Source organism: Astyanax mexicanus, chromosome 22 (genome assembly GCF_023375975.1).
Source record: "Astyanax mexicanus isolate ESR-SI-001 chromosome 22, AstMex3_surface, whole genome shotgun sequence".
In the NCBI taxonomy this organism is placed as follows: Eukaryota; Metazoa; Chordata; class Actinopteri; order Characiformes; family Acestrorhamphidae; genus Astyanax; species Astyanax mexicanus.
The window spans coordinates 27,414,292-27,435,862 of NC_064429.1; the positions used below are offsets into that span (position 1 = coordinate 27,414,292).

At 37.6% G+C, this 21,571-nt stretch overlaps 1 protein-coding gene across 1 annotated transcript in view; it reads left to right on the plus strand.

Annotated features, from left to right (window-relative positions):
* The window catches only part of rxrab (retinoid x receptor, alpha b), a 104,449-nt gene that overhangs the window by 17,016 nt on the left and 65,862 nt on the right, over positions 1-21,571 (plus strand). Inside the window, exon 2 of the mRNA XM_007243872.4 lies at positions 11,484-11,597. Coding sequence (XP_007243934.1) covers positions 11,484-11,597 — 114 coding nt within the window. The remainder of the gene's footprint in view (positions 1-11,483; positions 11,598-21,571) is intronic.

Below are 21,571 nucleotides of genomic sequence, written 5' to 3' on the forward strand. Positions count from 1 at the left end.
GAGATTCTTGATATATTCAGTATATTCAAGGCATCGTTCAGTATATTGTTACAAAAGAGCATAAAATACTCCTAAATAAGAAAATAACATATAAAATAAAATATCAGAAATTATGGATTTATTGGTGTCAGTTTCACAGAATATGACAAGCAATATTCTTCACCGCAGATTTACCCTATTCATTTAATTATAGCGCCATCATGTGGAGTAATAAAGCAGTAACTTTAGTAACTTTAGTCAAATTGCGGGGTGAGTCTTAAAGAGTTTAGAGCGCCAATATATTACAATATCGATATATTGTCCCACCTTTATTCAACACTAAAAACAGGGTCTGTGTCCCAAAAAAATAGCGCACTAAAAGTGCAAAGATTCAACACATTGAACACATATGTGGGTGAAATGTGGCTCAGGCATGTGAGCCAATAAGCCAATGTGTGATCCAATGTGTGTAAATGTATAGAGAATTATCGGTTCAAACTTGGTTCAGCCTTATAGATGTAGATGTAGATGTAATATTACTGTAGAACCAGAACTATTTATATCTATTTAATCAATACCCCACCCCCATGCCACCTCATACCACACTGTGCTAATTTTGAATGGTTTACATAAACAACAGTGGCATTATATGGGGTTTATTGTATAAGGTTTATATTGTAGCATAGGGATGTGGACAGTGTAGAATTCATGCATAATCAGATTATGCACCTCTGAACACAGCTTTAAGCATTATAAGTTAATTTTCTGCTAAATTTCAGTAATCATGATCACACAAATCCAATTATGAAGAGACACAGAAAAAGAGAGAGAGAGAGAGTTAGAGAGAATAAAGAAGGTTTTTTAATATAATCCTGATCTGATGGCATAAACTCTGAATGTCAAAAACTTCAAAAACAAAAAAAGAAATCTGTGAAATATCTGTGAGCTTTTCCTTCGTTTTTCCTGTGGAAGGAACTGTACAGGGTGTTTATTACCACCAGACCTCGTCTTCCATCTCCCCTCCATTAATCTCCCCATACATCCATCTCCAGAGGGGAAAATGCCATCCATACACTCCAGGAGTGTTAATCATGCCATTTTCCTGCTTTGATATATATGAGGGGCTTTGCTTTCTTTTTCCAAACACACACACACATTCACATGCTTTCACACACACCCGATTTAACCCATAATCCCTCTTTTCTCTCGCGTCATATGTTAACGCTGGCCGCAATCTATGCAATTTCTGCAGTTTTCACGGCATTACTACTGTATAATGAGCTAATGCTTACTATAGAAACTGTATACAGCATGTTACTGTAGATCTGTAAATCATTATAGTTGAGTATTGAGTTGAGTATAGTTGAGTTTTTTATTTTTATTTTGTCTTTTTATTTTTTTTATTAATTTCATCTCTTTGTTTGCCTTATTGCTGGTTTTATTTTTGGCATTTTACCTTTTTATTTCATTTATTTAGTCCTTTTATGTTTTATACTTATTATACTCATTTACTATTATTGTTATTTATTAATTTTAGTTCCATCAATTACCTTTTTTATCATTTTAGTTTTATTTTAGTCCTCTATTTCTTTAATTATGTTTATATTTTAGTATTCTAATTGTTTATGTCTTTTTTTATTGCTCTACTTTATAACCTGCCTGCCTATCCTTTTATTCTGAATTATTTTATTTCTTCTTAATTTAATATTCTATTGTTCGCTTGTTTTTATAATTAAAGGTTATTTTTCAGTCCTTTTAATTTTTTTTATAAAGGTTCGGCTGCTTAAAAAATGAGGGGTACCCTCAATGTATTCCGAGTGGAAATAAAGGTTGATTCATTGATTAAAATCACCAAGAATGAAATTCAGTGAAAGGTGAATTCTACCATAAAGACAATAATGTAATTTTGGAGCAATTTGCTTTTTTTAGCTGTTTAAACAAGAATATGTATTTGTGTTTAATGCTTTATGTTCCATTATTTGCCATTCAGATACTTAAGGCATATGTAGTTTAAATGTGAAGTAAAAGGCAGCCATTTTTGTTGTGTCTTTTAGCTTAACAGATGTATGCTAGTGTTCGTTACCTCAGCTTGTTCATGCTAAGCTAATGTTCTTTAGCTTGTGTATTTCAAGTGGTAAACAGCCAGGCTTTGTCTTTGCCTATTACATCAATGTAGTAACTGATACCAAGGGGATAAAATGGTGTTGAAAACCTTATTTTCCTCAATTAATTTAGGTAAAGTGTATTAATGAACTTCAATTTGGTATTTATTGGTTTATTGGCTCCCTGATAGCATTATAAGGTGCTGCTCTGCTAACTAACTACATAGCTTCCCTAGGTAGTAGGTAATAAGCATATTATTATCAAAATAAGCAATTTATACATTAAGTTGAGTCTGATACTAGTTTAAATTGTCATGCAGACAGACGGTTACAGTAATATTTAACTGAAATAGCAGGCATATGTTAGTTGTTGTTTACTTCAGTTTGCTAAGCTAGCTAGCATTTTTCAGCTTATGTAATTCAAGTCAGTAAGTATGTCTATGAAGAGGTAGTAACTAATACCACACGTAAAAAGTGGTGTTGAAAGCTTTATTTTCTTTTAATTTGTGTTAAGTGTATTAATAACTTTAACTTGCCATTTTCTGGCTCTCTGACCCCATTTTACTCCCTGACCCCATTTCCCCATAACGTTACTGCTCTGCTAGCTAACTAGGTAGCTAACTCTAAAAATTAGGGCTGCAGCTAACTATTATTTTGATATTTCAATTATTTTCATTAACTGGATGAAAAGGGAAAAAAAAACAATTTAATTTACAGCTATTAATTTAATAAACGAAACTGTCTTTAAAAATATTTTTAAATGAAGAATTACCCCGACAGTTACATTATTTTATTATTATCAATATTTATTAACACAACACCAACACAAGTGTATGTAACGTAAATATAAAATTGACTGTAAATCTCAAACATTTCCACGCAATTTCAGAGTCAGAAAAGACCTAAAAAAGGTGTTAACCTCCTCCTCATTTAAGGTGGAACTGAAAACTTGCTAAAAATGTACTAAAAATGAGACATGACAGGAAAACTAAGCGAATTAAAAAAATGAATTTGTCGCTCATGTTAGCTTCACTAAAACTACAGCTTGTCTTGGAGGTGCTTCTAGTCGAGACACTACATTTAAGGTGGAATTTAAGGTGGAAGTGAAAACTCAGAAATGCTCGGGAAAAATGCCAATGCTAAGTTGTTTGCTAAACGTATGTAAGATAAAAATGAGAATCATCTTGATTTTGTACTCTAGCAGGCCCTAGTAACATTAAGTGAGAGAAAAAATAGAATTAATTTACTTATTTTACTTACTAAATTAACTTAATGGTGCTTTACTGCCACGGCTTTGGTTGGTTTTCTGCCCCACATTAGAGGGTAGCAACTGTACTTATGTGTATAATAATTTAGACCCAACAAATCGTTTATTATATTAGTTGCCAACTATTTTAATAATTGATTAGTTGTTGCAGCCATCATAAATAATTCAGTATTTTATACGTACTCTGATTAAATGTACCATATGCACACTGTAAGATTTACTATAGTAACTTGTAGCTTCTTCTTTAAGCTTTACAGCAACGTAGTGCTGGACGATATGGCCAAAATTTATATCACGATATATTCCTTAAATTTCGGTCGATACGATATAATTTCGATATCGATAAATACTTTGAAGGCCTCAGAAAAAGAATCCCTGCAATCTCTGCAGCTTGCACTGCAAATTTAAATTATTATTTAACTGTGTATTTGCACTTTTTGTATCAATCTATCTAATGGAAATCTGTACCTACTACTGTATAAAAATGTTTTTTAAGTCTTTGAAACCTCCTTTCACAAAAAACTTTAATACTTTAGAAATAAAAGTAGTCAAAATAAATCAATGCTCAATTTTATTTGCATATAGCAAAATAATAACATGACATCCCTGTCAAACATAAGCCTATATAACTATTACAAATAAAAATAACTTTAAATGACAACAGAGGCAGAGCTTCTTATTCATTGTAAACAAATTTAACAGATTAAAACAAAAGTGTTTTAACTAGGATATATAATACAAGAAGCCTTTATATACATAAAAGCAACAAGATTTTCCCGTCAAATAAACAAACCTATAGGCTTTTTCAACTATAAATAACTTAGTGACAACATAATCTATTAAAGTGCTTCAGCCAGAATACAAGAGGTATTCAACATGATATCAACGGCAAATAAACAAACCTAAAGGATTCATAAACTTTAAATAACTTAGTTTCAACATAATCTATTAAAGTGCTTTAGTCAGAATACAAGAGGTATTCAACATGATATCCACGTCAAATAAACAAACCTAAAGGATTCATAAACTTTAAATAACTTAGTTTCAACATAATCTATTAAAGTGCTTCAGTCAGTATAAGGAAAATATTGTATGTAGTGAAGATGCTTGAGGTGGTGGAACAGATTAGATGTATTAACGTTACGCTGCTTGTCGGCTCCACTCACCGGCACAATTTGCAGCAAAGCGGCAAGCGAGCGGACCCGCGGCTGGGCGAGCGGAGCCGCGGATGAGCGAGCGGAGGCGCGGATGAGCGAGCGGACCCGCGGCTGGGCGAGCGGAGCCGCGGATGAGCGAGCGGAGGCGCGGATGAGCGAGCGGAGGCGCGGATGAGCGAGCGGACCCGCGGCTGGGCCAGCGGAGCCACGGATGAGCGAGCGGACGAGCGAGCGGACGAGCGAGCGGAGCCGCGGATGAGCGAGCGGACGCGCGAATGGGCGAGCGAAACAGCGGCTGACCGAACCGAGTCTACCCTAGCCTTGGATCCGCTCGTCCCGGCTCCGTTTCGAGACATTTTAGATGCGTAGCGGAGCGGACCTGAACCTAACCTAGCCTAGCCTAGCCATTTTAACCTAGCCTAGCCTAGCCTATCTGGCTACGTGCCTGTGTGATTGCGTCATCACGCACTGAGGTAGCACAGCTATGGGGGCTGAATGTGTTTGGCTCTGCGGCGAGCTGACGCCAGTAAAAAACGCCTGTCCGTGACAGATTCTGTACATAATACATATCGATATACCACAAAAGTGATATCACCGTTATTGAAACATTTCTTATCGCGATAAATACCGATATCGAATTATTGTCCAGGCCTACAGCAACGTGTAGCTTCTAGCTTTTAGATTTGTGGTTTGTAGCTTATTGCTGTCAGTTACTGTACGTTTCACAATGTTCTCTTTACAGTGTAGCTTCATCCAGACTGTATATTTTTCGGCTGGCATGGACGTGAAAAATGTGCACTCCATACTCCTCAGCCGTTTACCCAAAGAGGGGGAGGAGGGGGCTGTAGGCTGATTTCATTCGGAAACTATGTGGAAAGTACTAAATCAGGAATAAATTTTAGGAACATTTGGCACGCCCGCAATAGTGGACATTAATTATGAGAAGGACAAGAATTATTTTGGATAATTTGGAAAACTCAAACCTTTGTTGTTGTTGCTGATGAATTACCAAGCAGGACGGGGGAAAGTAACATTATGGTTGTGAGATATTGCTTAAAAATAAAGATAAAGAAAAAAGATAAATTGGTTATACAGGGAGTTATTGGGTTGTTTTAAGAGAGAGAGAGAGGAGGAGGAGGGAGGTGTGTGAGGTGTGCGTAAGGTGTGTGTTTTGAGATTTTCTCCAGCAGAGGAAAAGAGAAAAAGAGAAAAAGGAAAGGGGGAGGAGAGGGGTGGCTGGATGGAGTGACGCCGGCTGGGAAAGTGAAAGGAATGAACTGTGGCCGTGAAGTTGAACTCTTGGTCAGGAGTTCCCCTCAGCCCTGGATAACCTCTTATCCTCCGCTGCCCTACTACACGCTTCAGAATAGCGCTGCCAAAACGGGCTCACTGGAACAGAGCCACGGCTAAAGAAGCGCTTCTGGTTCCCTGCAGGTCAGAGCGCAGCAACACAACAGACAGCAGCACTGCTACACCTGCAGCTGGTTCAGAATTAAACATTTAACGTTTAAATAAAAGGAATGAACATTTAGATCAGAGGTGGCAAACACATTTGAGGTAATGAGCCTCATTACACCCAGCCAGTCCAGCGTCAAAGAGGCTTCTTTTATTAAGCGTTGAATAGGGGATAGCCGTTTATAGAGATTATATATGTGAAAAAGAACATTCTGAAACATTTTAAATAAAAAATATGTTCAACTACTCTAGAATGGTGTGAATGATGAGAACATTCTAGAATAGTATGGATGAGAAAATTGCATTATAGAATGGTGTAAAAATACCGATTTTGTTCTAAAACAGTGTGGCTAAGGAGAACATTCTAGAGCTGTGTGAATGAGGAGAACATCCTAGAACAGTTTAAACGGAGACTATATTCTAGAATCTTGTAAATATATATATATATTATATTATAGAACTGTTAATGTGGGAGAACACTTTTACGTGTTGTGAACAGTGAGAAAATTGAAGAATAGTGTAAACAGAGATTACATTCTAAAGTGGTGTAATTATTAGGGATTAGGTTCTAGGACAGGGAATGAGGATCATTCTGTGTGAGGAAAGCAAGAAATGTGGAATTGAGAACATTCTAGAACATTATATAATAGTATAAATTAGATAATCATCCTATTTTTTTTAACAAAGATTGCATTCTAGAAGGTGTGAGGAATTTTATCATTCTAGATTAATGTGAATGATAAAAAAAAAAAACTACAAAAGTGTGAATAGAGATTGCATTCTAAAACGAAGTAGATGGGAATTAGGTTTTAGGCCAGAATGTTTTTTCTAGAATGTTTACCTCAATCTAGAAGTTAGATGGTGTATGGAACTGTAAGAATGAAAAAGATCCTTCTAGAACTGTGTAAATAGGGATCTAGACTGGTGTGAATGAGGATTGCATTAGAACTGTGTAAATAGAGATCGAGACTGGTGTGAATGAGGATTGCATTAGAACTGTGTAAATAAGGATCGAGACTGGTGTGAATGAGGATTGCATTAGAACTGTGTAAATAGGGATCGAGACTGGTGTGAATGAGGATTGCATTAGAACTGTGTAAATAGGGATCGAGACTGGTGTGAATGAGGATTGCATTAGAACTGTGTAAATAAGGATCGAGACTGGTGTGAATGAGGATTGCATTAGAACTGTGTAAATAGGGATCTAGACTGGTGTGAATGAGGATTGCACTCTAGAACCGTGTGAACACAGAATAATATGAAAATAGTCAAAGTGACTGTGTGGTTCTTGTGGAATGTTGCAGTGGATGGTTCTTTAGAAAAGTTAGGCTTTGAGGCTTAGATGTTATAGAAAACCCACATAATGTTATATTCCAGAAAAGAACTGTTCCAGAACTCATTGTTAGGAAAGAATGATGTTCTTCTATTTTCTTCTTTTTGCTCTCTCAATTTTCTTTTTTCTTGTTTCTCTTTCTCTCTCTATTTCTCTGTTCCATTTGGCCATTCAGAGACTCTCTCCTACAGCTTTTCCAACTAACTCTCCCTCTGTGTGTGTGTGTGTGTATGTGTGAAGGTACGGTTAGGGGGCTGAGTGGAATTCCGCAACTATTTTAAGAATCTGTGGAAGCTGCTGGAGTTTAGTCTGTTTTTCCCTATTTCTCTCTCTCTCTCTCTCTCTCTCTCTCTCTCTCTCTCTCTCTCTCTAACCCTCTCTCTCTCTCTCTCTCTCTCTAACCCTCTTTCTCCCTCTCTTTCTAACCCTCTCTCTCTCTAACTCTCTCTCTCTCTCTGTGAGTGTGTTTGCTGTCATCAGCTGGGTGAAGGATCAGATTTCTGATAAATGGGATTGTGCTCCAGGATAGCCTTGGCACCGAATGATTTGAGGTTATGGATTGGAGCTTTTTGTTCTAGCTAATGCTCCAAACAATTTCAATTACTGTGCCATGAGAGCCGCTCTGTTTTTATCCACCATGCAGAACACAGCCTCGTGTGGGAAAGCCAAGCCATGCGGAACATTCCCTGACCACGTCGAACCATATATCCAGTTAAGATGATCGTCCGTCTGATGGAAGTTTTCATTTAGATGTGAAAGCCTTCTTTCTACCGTGAAGGAACGGAGTGCGCATTCTTGAGTTAAGCTCATAATGTAGGGGTGTAAAAAAAAGTACAGTGGTGATTCGGCTTACATCAGTTCTGAAAGGTTAGATTTAGTTTAATACAATAGTACAGTAATAATAGGTTATAATATGGTTATATTGGTCTGCTGTATTTTTACTGTCTGTATACGTGTCAGTCCCATATTGTGTTATTTAGTGTACAATTAAAAAATGTAAGATACTAAAATAATTATTTAAAGTGATGAAAGAACCACATTTGACTCAGTAAAGAACATTCTAATGGAAGCTTTTTTGTAAATGAGATATATAGTGTAGAGAGTAGAATCTTTAAACAGCAAGCTCATATAAATCTGAGTTTTACAGGACTAGGATAGTAATGTTAGCTAAGGTAACTTAGCTTTTTACAAAAAGGCTGACACTTCCAGGGTTGTAACCAGTGCTTAAAGACAGAGGGTTAAAGCTTGTTAGCTGCTATGCTGGCAGCCGTGCTCCAAAGGTTAACGTGAATAAACTCATTGTGTCACTTGCTATTCATTTTAAGAGCCAGGTGCACTCTGCGAAATGGTATTTTAAGGGTGCAGTGCTTCTGTGCTTCTTAGCAGAGGAAAATAATAGAAATGAACATCTCACAGTTTACTATTGTCAGGGTTAAAATCAGACAGTGGCGCACCTGTGTTTTCTGTTGCTAAGATTGCAATTCGACATAAATTTACCCTGAACACACCTCATTTCCAGACCACCTTATTGGCAAAGCAAGCAAGTCGAGTTTATTTGTATAGTACCTTTCAATCCTTTCAAAAGCAATTCAAAGTGCTGTACAGAAAGGTTTTAAAACTCAATGCAGTTTAAAAGAAAGTCATAATAAATTATAGTTTAAAAGGAAAAAACATACATTTATGATAGAATTAAAAGTAATATATATATATATTTAAAGAGGTTAAAGTTTAAGCACATCTCAAAGCTTCTGGAAGTTTGTTCCATTGGCTTAGATATATTCACAAGCGCCATTGCTATTTAAACGGCGCAGGCGCAATACATGAGAATAGCATGTTGGTGGGTTGTAAGGCTTGCAGAGGGTGTAAGATAGGGCCCCAAGTGCCCCCAAGATCCCAAAAATGTCAAAAAGTAAAAAAATGGACACCCCAGATTTTTTGAATAACAGTAATGTATGTGATTATGGCAATAATTAGGGTCATATTAAAGCCTTGTATTTCACTTTTTTTCATATTTTTTTAGATCTGTTTTTTCAGTTTTGTCACATTTTGTCATTATATCAGACTTTAAATCTGTTTTCCATGTTCCTCCGGGTTCTCTGGATTGCGGAAATTACAGGGCTGTGCGTAATTGAAACAAGTTAAGTCACCGTGAGATTTACACTCCTGTGTTTGAGTCCTGACTTGTTGAGAAAATCCTCTCTTTTCTCCTTTTGCAAACAGTCTAAAAGCCTGGGCATACTGATTTAATTAATCAGCAGGAGGAAAGTATCTTGTAAAAGAGAAGTGCCACTGAGCCTCACTCTCCTCGCTGCTAATAAACCCTCGAAGGCCGCATTAGCCGCCGCTGTGTAATCACGTGGCCCGGGCAACAATCGGCCGCCGTCGCTGTAGGTCCGTCCCTCAGGCCGGATTCTAAAGGCCCTAATCAAGGGCCCTTGAAGAACAGATTTTTATGACGGTCCTGATGTATTGAATTGCAGTCTTGATCTTTGACCTTGAGTTTGATTGCCCTGGAAACGAGATGAGGGAAGCTGGAGGAGAAGGATTCTGTTCTTAGTGTGGCCTCTAGTGAAAGTCTTGTAAATGGGGGCTTTAAAGGGGGCCAAGCATCCTGAAGTCTCATAAAGGGAGCCTCCAGATCTGTCTCATTGTGCGTGTTTGTGCGTGATGGGTGTTGGGGGTGGGTTGAGTGTGTGGATGCAGAACAGGCTCTGCAGAGTTAAAGGAATTGGGATGCGATTGAGTATTCATCTTTTAAAGGGAGATAAAGTCGGGATACTTGTTTTTTATTAGCTTACAAATAATGCAAGCTCATACTTTTCCATATAAATCAGGATGTTTAACATGAGTAAGACCACACGCATACAGTTCTGCTCTAGGCCACATCTGTGTTATGTGTAGTCTCATTATGAGTAAAGGCCAGTTTACTGTCTGCTTTTGCATTGAATCTAATCTGTAGCCTATGTGTACCCTACGTGTTGCAGAGCAGCAGAAGCAGAATGACCAATCACAGATCAGAATGCTTTTAAGTAACTTGCACACCCTTAAAAATACATTTCCCTAGAACCTTCCAGGCCTGTATGGCTTTAAAAGAATTAAAATTTACAGATCTATTACTCATAGCCCTCATTTCTGGTACAGATGCTCAAATACACACACTAAGCTTGCTCTTCTTATTGAATGAATACAATCAAATCCTCACTGCAGTGACACAAAATATAATAAAAAGCCTTTCCTGGGCAATAGAGTTACAGTAGCTAATTAAACAAAAAAGCAGGAAAATTCCCTTTTAAGGACACAGAAGAATAGTGTAGCATGCTATTAGAAACATGCAATATTGTGATATTTTGTTGTACTGTGATATATTTTAAAATATTAAAAGTACAGGAATATTTAACAGATTTCACCAGATTTTTACTACAGCAATGTGTGTTCAGTATTGTAGTAAATTAAATCATATTGGGGATATGCATATATAATCTGTCTCTGGTAGATACATTATATTGCCAAAAGTAATACACAGTAATGTTTGCACTATAAGGCGCACCATATTATAAGGCGCACTATCAATAAACGTCTATATTCTTGTCTATTTTCATACATAAAGCACACTGGATTATAAGGCACATTTTAAGAGACACTATAAGGATCTGGGTGGTGGTGGGGGGAGATAGCTAACTAAGTTAAGTAAAGCTAAGCTAAGTAAACAAAACTGTAATAAAAAAAATATTTCTTTTGAAGTCAAACGAGCACAAGATGCTAATCTACATAGATTTCTCTCCTGAAAACTGTTTATTTGGGTGAGTAAAAGGCTTTAGTTTATTTACAGTAAGCTTAGATTCCTGAATTTCTTTACCACTAAGGCTGGAGCGTTAGCATTAGCAGCTAACCATTAGCGGGCAATGCTAATGCTTCTCTAGTAGTGCTAGCCATGTTAATACCTGACTGGTACAATTCATACATAAGGCGCACCGGACGATAAGGTGCACTGACGATTTTTTGGGAAAATGTAAAGATTTTAGATGCATCTCATAGTGCAAAAAATATGGTATCTGTTGCTTTCCATGTCTCTGTGTTTAGAGCATCTAATACTGTACAAATACATTTTAGCAGAAATTATGCTAATGATTACTTGAGTTTATTTAAAAGTGTGTGACTCTCACCTGCTTCCTTTTGTGTCCCACACTCAGGGCTCCTGAAAAACCCATGTGCTGCACCGCCGCCATGTCTGCGGGGCAGCTCACCCCCTGGCTGCTCCTGCTTCACTGGCATGTGCCCGCTTCACCAGCGCAGGATATCCACAGGTACAGCACACACTCTCAATCACACACACACACACACAAATATATTTGTCTTTGTGCTGACAAAGTAGTGAGTAGTGAGTAGTGATCGACCAATATGAGTTTTTTGATGGCCGATATGTAAAGTTTTTTTTGCAACTAATAAAATACAATAATAATACTAATAGAACGTAAACATTTATTTAGCACAGTCTACTCTTATTTGCTCTTTTTGCAGTTCATTTGAAATAAAAAACACAGAGCAATATCAAAAAACACAAAAACTTAAATAAAATACTAAATTTCAGTGCACTTAACATACACAAGCAGATAGCAGCATCACTATGTTTTTGAAAATGAACATTCAAAAAAAACACTTTTAGTGAAGACAGGAGCACGCAGAACAAGATTTCTGTTCAGCCATCTGAAATTATCAAAACAGAAATATATAGGGTGAGTAAAACAAATCTCATATTGGCTTTTTAAATGTACCTTTAAATTTACATTTTAAAAGGCTATTTAAATGCCCGATTATTGTTTTTTTGCTCTTTTTCTCGCGTTTTGAGTGCTCGGCTGACTCTAAAGCACTGGCTCAGCTCTCGGTCAGTCTGGATCTCTGAGATAACACAGCGCACGTTTGGGGACGGGGCCTGGTGATGTCACGGGTCCTGTATTGTTTAATATTGCAATATATACCGTCAAAAAAAACATTGCAATGTAAACTTTTCCCAATATCATGAGGCCCTAACAGTAGAAAAGTAGTATTATATTGTTTAACAAAGGCCTGCTCATGTAATCAGCAGTATGTTGACGAGTTTTCTCCTGTTGGAATCGAATCACATAAACAAAGGATCATTTTGGCAGGCCTTTTTCAAGCACTGTAATACAGAGTTACATCCTTGCCCATACAGTGTCGACATTCAGATTTAAATTAAAATGTAGAGAAAAATGCCGGGTAGAAGCAGTTCAAGGAAAACTTTAAGTTCTTTATTATTCTTTGTCTGAAAGCATTGAAGGCCAGAGCTACAGCAAAATCTCTTCCACACTCAAACATCCATCCAGCAACTACAAATAACATCAATACAAGACCTCCATTAAAGACGAGCCAGAGAGAGAGAGAGAGAGAGAGAGAGAGAGAGAGAGGGTAGATCCTGGGCTTTGTTGTAACATGTTTGTAATGGAAAGTATTCAACACGGTGAAACTCTTCTTTGTGTTCTCATACCTCCGAAGATCTGACAGGACACGCTATCTCACACCGCTAACGCACACTTCCACTACACTGCGGGAGTCATCTCTGTCAGTGATTTATGAGGACAGGTAGAGTAATTGTTATAACATGCGAGTCGTCCTCTCGGAGGAAAGAAGGAGATATAAATCATAACTGTTTTTTGACATGGCCAATTACCGGTGATGTTTTCTTTAAAAGAACCGGAAAAATGCAGAGCAGATGTACAGTAATGGACTGAAAAAAAAAAAAAAAAAAAAAACTAGTTCTTATCTACGACTTTATGTACAGCTCCTTGTTAGATACCAAAGGTATCAATTTATTATCGTTGCCAAAATAGTTGCAAGCAAAAGGGAGTTACCAGAAACAATGAATGTCATATTGGCTCTGTGCATGTTAAATTATTCAAAAGATGTCTAAAAAAATCGTAACAAGCAGTGTGACTATAATCATTACGAACTCTTTTACTAATTATTATCAATAAATTCAATATTTAGTACAATGGTGTTCCTTACCAAATAATGGTAATGGTTCAATTAGGATAATTCACTCATTTTTCATAAAAAATACACGTTAATTTTTTTTTTTATGTTTCACTACTTATACATTTTTATAACATATAAAACAGTAGTTTTACATAACATTAAAACATAACATTGCAATTATGTTTTAGTTTTTGCAGGAGTTAGTTGCAAATATGTGAGATGAACCATTTTCATATTATATATTGATTACCCTAATTAAGGCAAGCAGAAAAAGTTTCATACTGAAAAAATACTTTAAACTATTTTTCCTTGAAACTTCAAGGCGGGTCAATTTGACCCGTAACATAACAGGAGGGTTAAGCTACACATACAGAAGACCTTTAAAATGCATGTGTAATGCACGTTTAACACAACATGCCAGATCTCAGGGAGTCATATTTTGGCGGGGAGGCATAATTCAGCACAACATATAGAGAGGAAACTCACCAAATTGACAATACACTAACATCAGATGCAAGTATAGGGAGGCAGTCCATGTACACTATATTGCCAAAAGTAAAGCTTGGATGAAATTAAAACTCTTGGATGAAACCATGAAGCTCTCTACACTCTACAGTTCTTGAGCCAATCTGAAGACCACATAAAGTTTGGAGGTCCATTGGGGAGAAATGTAAACAAAAGCACGCCAGAGAAGCATTTTATTTATTTTTTTTCATTATCGTTCATTATAGTTCTAAATACCTTACGGGCCAGATGTTTCATGCTTGTGGGCCACATCTGGCCCACGGGCCCCCTATTGCCGACCCCTGTTCTACAGATTATGATCCGCAGAATAACTTTGTGGCTGAGTTGCTTTTGCTCCCAGTATCTTTCACTTCGTTATAATATCACTGACAGTTAGCTGTGGAATATTTAGTAGTGAGGAGGAAATTTAATGCCTGGATTTGTTGCACAGGTGGCACATCCTATCCTGGCACCATGCTGGAGTTTACTGAGCTCCTGAGAGCAACCAATTCTTTCACTGATATTTGTAGAAGCAGTCTGCATAACTAGGTGCTTGGTTTTATTATACACCTGGACATGGAAGTAATTGAAACACCAATCAAAGTTCAATGAGTTGGGTGTAGTGTAGGTCTGAACCACTGAATGCAATCAAATTCTTACAGCAATGCTTTAAAATCTAGAGGCCTTGGCTTCTGTGGATAAGAAGGAACTATGAAGTGTGTTTATATGTGTGCTGTTATGCATTGGAGATTTGCTTCTTTCTCTTTGCACATCATTATCATCATTTAACAGCAGTTTTTATGTACTATATATATATATATATATATATATATATATAAATCCTGTGGTCTGCAAAAGAAGAGCCGTGCGGTTTGCAGTGAAATGACCATCGTCTCTTCCTCTTCGCAGCGTCTGTCATTTCTGAATCCGGTCTAATTCCCAATATGTTCCCGTAAATCCCAGCGAGCGACCGCATTTGAAGTGTGAGAGAATGCCGTATTATCTCTGTTTCTCTCTGGTTAGTGCCCACCACAATTACAGCCCTTTGTTGCGAGTTCTGAGGGAAGGAGAAGCGGAACAAAGCCAGGGATGCTGGGAAAAGTGGGCGAACCTCCAGAGGGCAAACATAGCTCAACTTGTCTGAACTCCCGTCCCTTCCTATGATGTGGCTAGGGCTCTAATTCAGCCGTGTTATATTACTAGCTTGCTATAGAAAATAGCTGGAACTTGCTGGAAAGCGCTGAGAAAGAATGACTCAAATGTTCAGTTGAGAATAGTTGAGAGGATTGAATCCGATTGTCTAATTTAGGTGAGGGACTTTCACTCTCTTCATATGATTGAGGCTGTTTGAGCAGTTAGCTGGAAGCATATGCATGAAGTACCATGAGGAACTGTACAGAGCAGCCGTTGTGCTAAGGTCCTGTACTTTTCTTAAGAGAGAGAGAGAGTGTGAGAGAGAGAGAGAGAGAGAGAGAGTGAGAGAGAGAGAGTTGAGGAATGGAAAAGATTATCCATTGGAATGTCTGGGCTGACCTCAAATAGAGCGGATGGCCCAGGCAGCCAATAGGATCGTGTTGCTTAGCGTTGAGCTAATTTTTTCCTGATGATTGCAGTCGCCGTCTCTATAAAACAGTCTGAGGAGCTGTGCTGGGCTCACCCTAGCCCAGCCAAGCTCACATATGGTACACGTTGGTGGTATTTCGAGTGACAGATGCCTGAAAGGTAAAACACTGCTTCGAGGAGAATCACAACATAATTTGTTGGCCTTTCCTTTCACACTTGCAAAACAAATCCATTGCTGGATCAGTATCAATATATTGTGCCTTTTGTGTCAAAATATAGTAGTTTAAATTTCATACAAACACTGTAATGATACATTTTTACAAGATTTACTCTGAATTAGCACTAGGGGTGGGACTGTATATCGATACCGCGATATATCGTATCGTATTGTTTTTTTTTTGTTTTTTTTGCATCAATACGTGGGGCCTAATCTTGATATATATATTTGTTGATACATAGGTAACTGCTACTCCATACGGTGGCGCTAATCAGAAAAATAGGGTAAACCTGCTGTGAACAATATTATAAAAAAATATTAAATTCTGTGAAACTAACACCAATAAATACATTATTCTCTTTAGTAATGCCATGAAGTTTTGTAGACAATTGTTTTGCAATATATTGAGTATCGAAGAACCACAGTTTCACACTTGCAAAGCAAATCCTTTGCTGGGTCACTATCAATATATTGTGCCTTTTGTGTTTAAAGAATAGTTGTTTAAATTTCGTACAAACACTGTGTATCAGTAAATTGTTACTTAATAGCAGAGTTACTGAGAGTTAATGAGTACTAGGGGTGGGACAATATTTCGATATTGCGATATATCCTATTGCTTTGATCGTTTTTGTACTGATATGTGGGGCCAAATATTGATATTGATATTGATGGCATGTTTATTAATTATTAGCATGCTGAACTCACTAAGACTACAACCAATTTGACTTTCTAAAGCTACTGCTTTATTACTCCATATGGTGGCACTAATCAGATGAATCGGGTAAACCTGCGGTGAATATTAAAAAGGTCATTCAATTCTGTTAAACTACCTCCAATTAGTCCACAATTCTTGGTACTTGCTCACTTAGGACCATTATATCCTCTTCAGTAACGCCATGAAGTTTTGTAGACAATTGTCTTGCGATATATATCGAGTATCTTTAAATCACAATATTGTGACATAATAATTGTTATCATGGGCATCAACATATTGTGATAGTATTGTATCGCGAGATGCCCTGTAATTCCCACCCCTAATTACTTATTTATATGACTACTAATTTATATAGTTGATTATGCCCTCATTATGCCCTCACTTTAAAATGAAAGAAACAGTTAAACATGGGATTGAAATGCCCTTTAAATATCCAAGAGATATATTAAACATGGAATGTGCTCATATTCAGTGAGTAAATTTGTAATCTGTTGTGTTTGGGCACTTTTGGAGATAGAACTATATGATTGTTAACTGTCACCCTGCCGTGATGAAATATCAAGGTAAATAAATTTATTTTAGAAAATTAAAAGGTCTTAGATGAATGTTGGATGAAACACAACTAGGTCACCATAAACATTTTAAAATTTTAACTCTAAGGAAATCTCACTTTCATTAATTAGTGTTTTTTGTTTAAAATTGTCCCCCCTGTCATTGTCCACACTGTTGTGCAGTTTGCCATGACAGGGTAGACACATGCATGACAGGAAATCAAATTTCTGTGTAGTCTGAAGTCATTTTTTGGAAGCTTTGAAGTCATTTTTTTGCCAAAAGGCACTGTATTCTGACAGTGGCCCTGCTGTTTTTGTTAGCATCTGAGGCGTGGACCTCCCTATTTTAAGCTCTGCTGACCATAGTAACCAAGAAGAAAACACAGAAGGGCAGGAGCAGAACTGAGAAATGACTGAAATTACAGTTTGGCAGGTTTCATTAAGCAGAAAAAGCCAAAGCCACATCATTATTTGTAAGACTTTCAGCATTGTCAGGTCTGTACAGCAATCAATCACAACATTTTATCAACAGACAAGCTTTCCAAGCTCATAAAGCTGAGTAGAGCTTTTGAGTCTCTCGCTGGCTCAGTCACATGAACCATTCTGTCATATTTTGTCATTTCCACTACAGTCTCCACTACACAGGGCTGCCCTTACATATCTGTTTACAAATCCTCCCCCGTGACAAATGCGAGTATGAGGTTTGGCAGTTTAGTTCTGGCACCACTCTAAACGACTTGCGTCTAGGTGAGTAATAATACACTGTGACACGTCCTGAAGCCAAAATTGGACAGTTTGTATGGCGGAGGTGAGTAGTAGTAGCTGCATTCTCTAGTAATTATATCATCAAGCTCAATTGCTGTGTTTGAACACCAAAGACTGCAGTTAACTTAACCTTTACCAGCAGGTTTAATTTAATACCCACCATCACGTTCAAGGTCAACGGCACACCCCCACAGCCTCCCAGCTGTGGACTTATTTTGAGGCAGTACAATTGTTTGATGTGTTTAAACCCCTGCCACTAGAGAGCAGTGTTGTGCTCTTTCGTTAGATCCCAAGACCACAATAATTTATTGTCTCGACGGACAGTTCTGGTGGAAACAGGAGAGTTGAGGTGCACATTGAGTTCTGCCGTGGTTTTATGTTTTTTGGATACAATCTGGGTTAGCACCTGAACATCCCTTTCAGACAGCTTCCTCTTACAGCATCCACAGTTAATCCTGTTGGATGTGGTTCGTCCTTCTTGGTGGTACGCTGACATTACCCTGGATACCGTGGCTTTTGATGTATCACAAAGACTTGCTGTCTTGGTCACAGATACATCAGCAAGACGTGCACCAACAATTTGTCCTCTTTTGAACTCTGTTATGTCACCAGTAATGTTGTGTGCATTGCATTATTTTGAGCAGAACTGTGCTCTTACTCTGCTAATTGAACCTTTACACGCTGCTCTTACTGGTGCAATGTGCAATTAATAAAGATTGACCACCAGGCTGGAATAATTTAGCCATGAAACCTCCCACACTAAAATGACAGGTGTTTCAGTTTCATTGTCCAACACCTGTATATCAATTGTACTTCACTGGTGGTTGTCCTTACACAAATTTTCACCATTTGTTCCTTAGCTCTAAATTACTGGGCAAAACATATAGTGAAATCCAAAGCTCTCATTTCTAACAGAAAGTACTTAAAAAAACTGTTACACATGGTCAGTGTTGGGAGTAACGGCGTTAAAATAAACGGCGTTACTAACGCCGTTACTTTTTTCAGTAACGAGTAATCTAACTAATTACTCTGACTGTAACTATAACGCCGTTACCATTTTCGACACTCCGTTACTGCACGTTACTTTAGCAGCTGAATGAACTTTTTTTAACTTTGCGCATACAGACCAAGAGCCCTATCATACACACCGCACAAGGCGTGTAGCGTGGCGCTTTGCCACCCGTCAACAGTCTATTTTTAGGCCTTGCACGCGTCCTTAAAATAGCGTTGGACTTTGGAATATATTAACACCGATGGGCGTGGTGGTCTGGAAATGATGTGTGTTGAGGTAAATTTCTGGCGTGTTTTTATCTTGGCGGCGGATTAGCGCGATTGCTCACCCTGCGCTCCAAAATACTCCATACCATCACATCTTTACCACATAAAAATAAACCACACCCAGAGCCTTCAGCAATCAACTATGAAAAATATATATACATAAAAATCTGCACTGTAACTATAAATTATTATTAGTTATATTTATTTCTGTCAGTTATAAGGATTTATATTTATGTTTAGTACACAGACTAAATAACTGTAACTAGGCATTCTGCTGTTTAAAAATTTCAACAGATGCTTATTCTCACTCAAATGCTGGAGTTTTGAAATGGAAAATTAAAAGAGAAAATAACTTTGACTGAACATAAATTTATTTTAGTTAACTTTGCTATTATTTAACTGAATTTCACTTTTATATCTGAAAAACAAAGCACATTGTCAATCTGGCGCGTGGTGCTGCCCGTCAATTATATAAAACTTAAAACATTTGAAATACACAGAAATATAACGCTATATGTTAGCATTCGTTTCTTATCACCAGGGCAAATTTATAAAAATATTAAATATATTAATTCATGAATTAAAATCTCGTCCAGCGCTCTGAAATGTCAGGCACGCAAAGTGGTGCTTGGCGCAGCGGCGCGGCATTGCGCGCAGAATAACCTCTGTCTTCTAAAAAAAGTTTTAATAAATAAGATCTGACAAGTATACTAAAATTAATGTTATTAAATTTACTAAAGCCAACAAATGTACTGTTAATTAATAAAGAGAAATCAGGCAAAATGCGCTGCGCCTCTCTCTCTCTCTCTCTCTTTCGCAGCGCGGAGCTGAATTCAGCGCGAGGCTATAAATAATTTACAACTCAGTTCAGTTAAATAAAAATAAGTAAGGACCTGTAAGTTAATCAAATATTGTCAAATATAAAGGATAGGTTGAGGTTTTGGTGAGCTGTTTTCATGATTTGAAACTGAAACTAACCGAAACTTTTATTATTCTGCGCAAAAAGCCTGTGATTGTTTTAAATGAGTTTTTTAATGGATTTAAATGAGTTTTTTTAACGGATTGTTGTTTTTGTCCATTCTTTTGTTTTGTTTATAAATACATTTATTTCTTTGAATGTGGTTTGGTTTGTTTAATTTTTATCCCCAGACGTGTATTTGTTTTTTCCGTTTTTTTTTTCAGTATTACATGTCTTAGTAATTTTCTTTGGTCCTGTGGAGTTTTTCGTTTCTTATTTTTTTTTATTCGTTAGACTATATTTTTGTCAACATTTTGGGTTTATTTTTGTTTGTTATTTTTCTAATAATAATAGTAATTACATCATTTATTTTCTTTACTTATTCTTTATTTATTTATTTTTACGGGGCGAAGTAACGCAATAGTTACTTTTACTGGTAACTAGTTACTTTTATAGTGGAGTAACTCCGTTAGTAACTCAGTTACTTTTTTGGAGAAGTAACTAGTAACTATAACTAATTACTTTTTCAAAGTAACGTGCCCAACACTGCACATGGTGGTGGTAGTGTCAAGCACTAGTGCATGTAACTGCAGGAATAATGAAATAGTGATCATATGATTAAAACTATAGCTTAAACATTAGATGTTAGAACCCAGCTGTGAGGATTTGATTCCATTGAGCCACTTATCTGTTTGCATGGATAATTCTAGCCAGACACCGCCGCTCACAGTCACTCCGCACTTTAGTAATTCATGGTGCCTTCCCATGAGCATGCAGGCCAGTGTTCACAAGATAACACCTTACAACTTATACAGGGGTTTTGATGCCATTTCAAAAGCCACACACTGCAAGTTACACCAATCCGCCACATCACTACCACCACCTACCTAATACTGAGTAGTCCCACCCCCACCACCAATACAACACATCTGACCACTGGAGTCATGAACTCCACATAACCTCTGAAGGTGTTCTGTGGTATCTGACAGCAAGCTGTTAGTGGCAGGTTCTTCAAGTCCTCTAGGTTGTAAGGTGGAGCCTTCATGGATCACATCACTGAGACTGAGTGTCCATGACCCTGCCTTTTCTCCGGTCATGCTTTTTTCTGACCACGTCTGGTAGGTACTGACCACTCACTGCATACCAGAAAATCCCACAAGACCTGCCTGATATTTTTAAAATGTTCTGACTCTGACTGCCATGAAAGGCCTGTCTGCAATGCATTTTGCAGTAGCTACAGGGGTTGGACAATGAAACTAAAACACCTGTCATTTTAGTGTGGGAGGTTTCATGGCTAAATTGGATCAGCCTGGTGGCAAATCCTCATTAATTGTACATTGCACCAGTAAGAGCAGAGTGTGAAGGTTCAATTATCAGGGTAAGAGCACAGTTTTGCTCAAAATATCGCAATGCACACAATATTATGGGTGACATACCGGAGTTCAAAAGAGGACATATTGTTGGTGCACGTCTTGCTGGCGCATCTGTGACCAAGACAGCAAGTCTTTGTGATGTTTCAAAAGCCACGGTATCCAGGGTAATATCAGCATGCCACCGAGAACGACAAACCACATCCAACAGGATTAACTGTGGACGCTCTAAGAGGAAGCTGTCTGAAAGGGATGTTCGGGTGCTAACCCAGATTGTATCCAAAAAACATAAAACCACGGCTGAACAAATCACGGCAGAATTCAATGTGCACCTTAACTCTCCTGTTTCCACCAGAACTGTCCGTC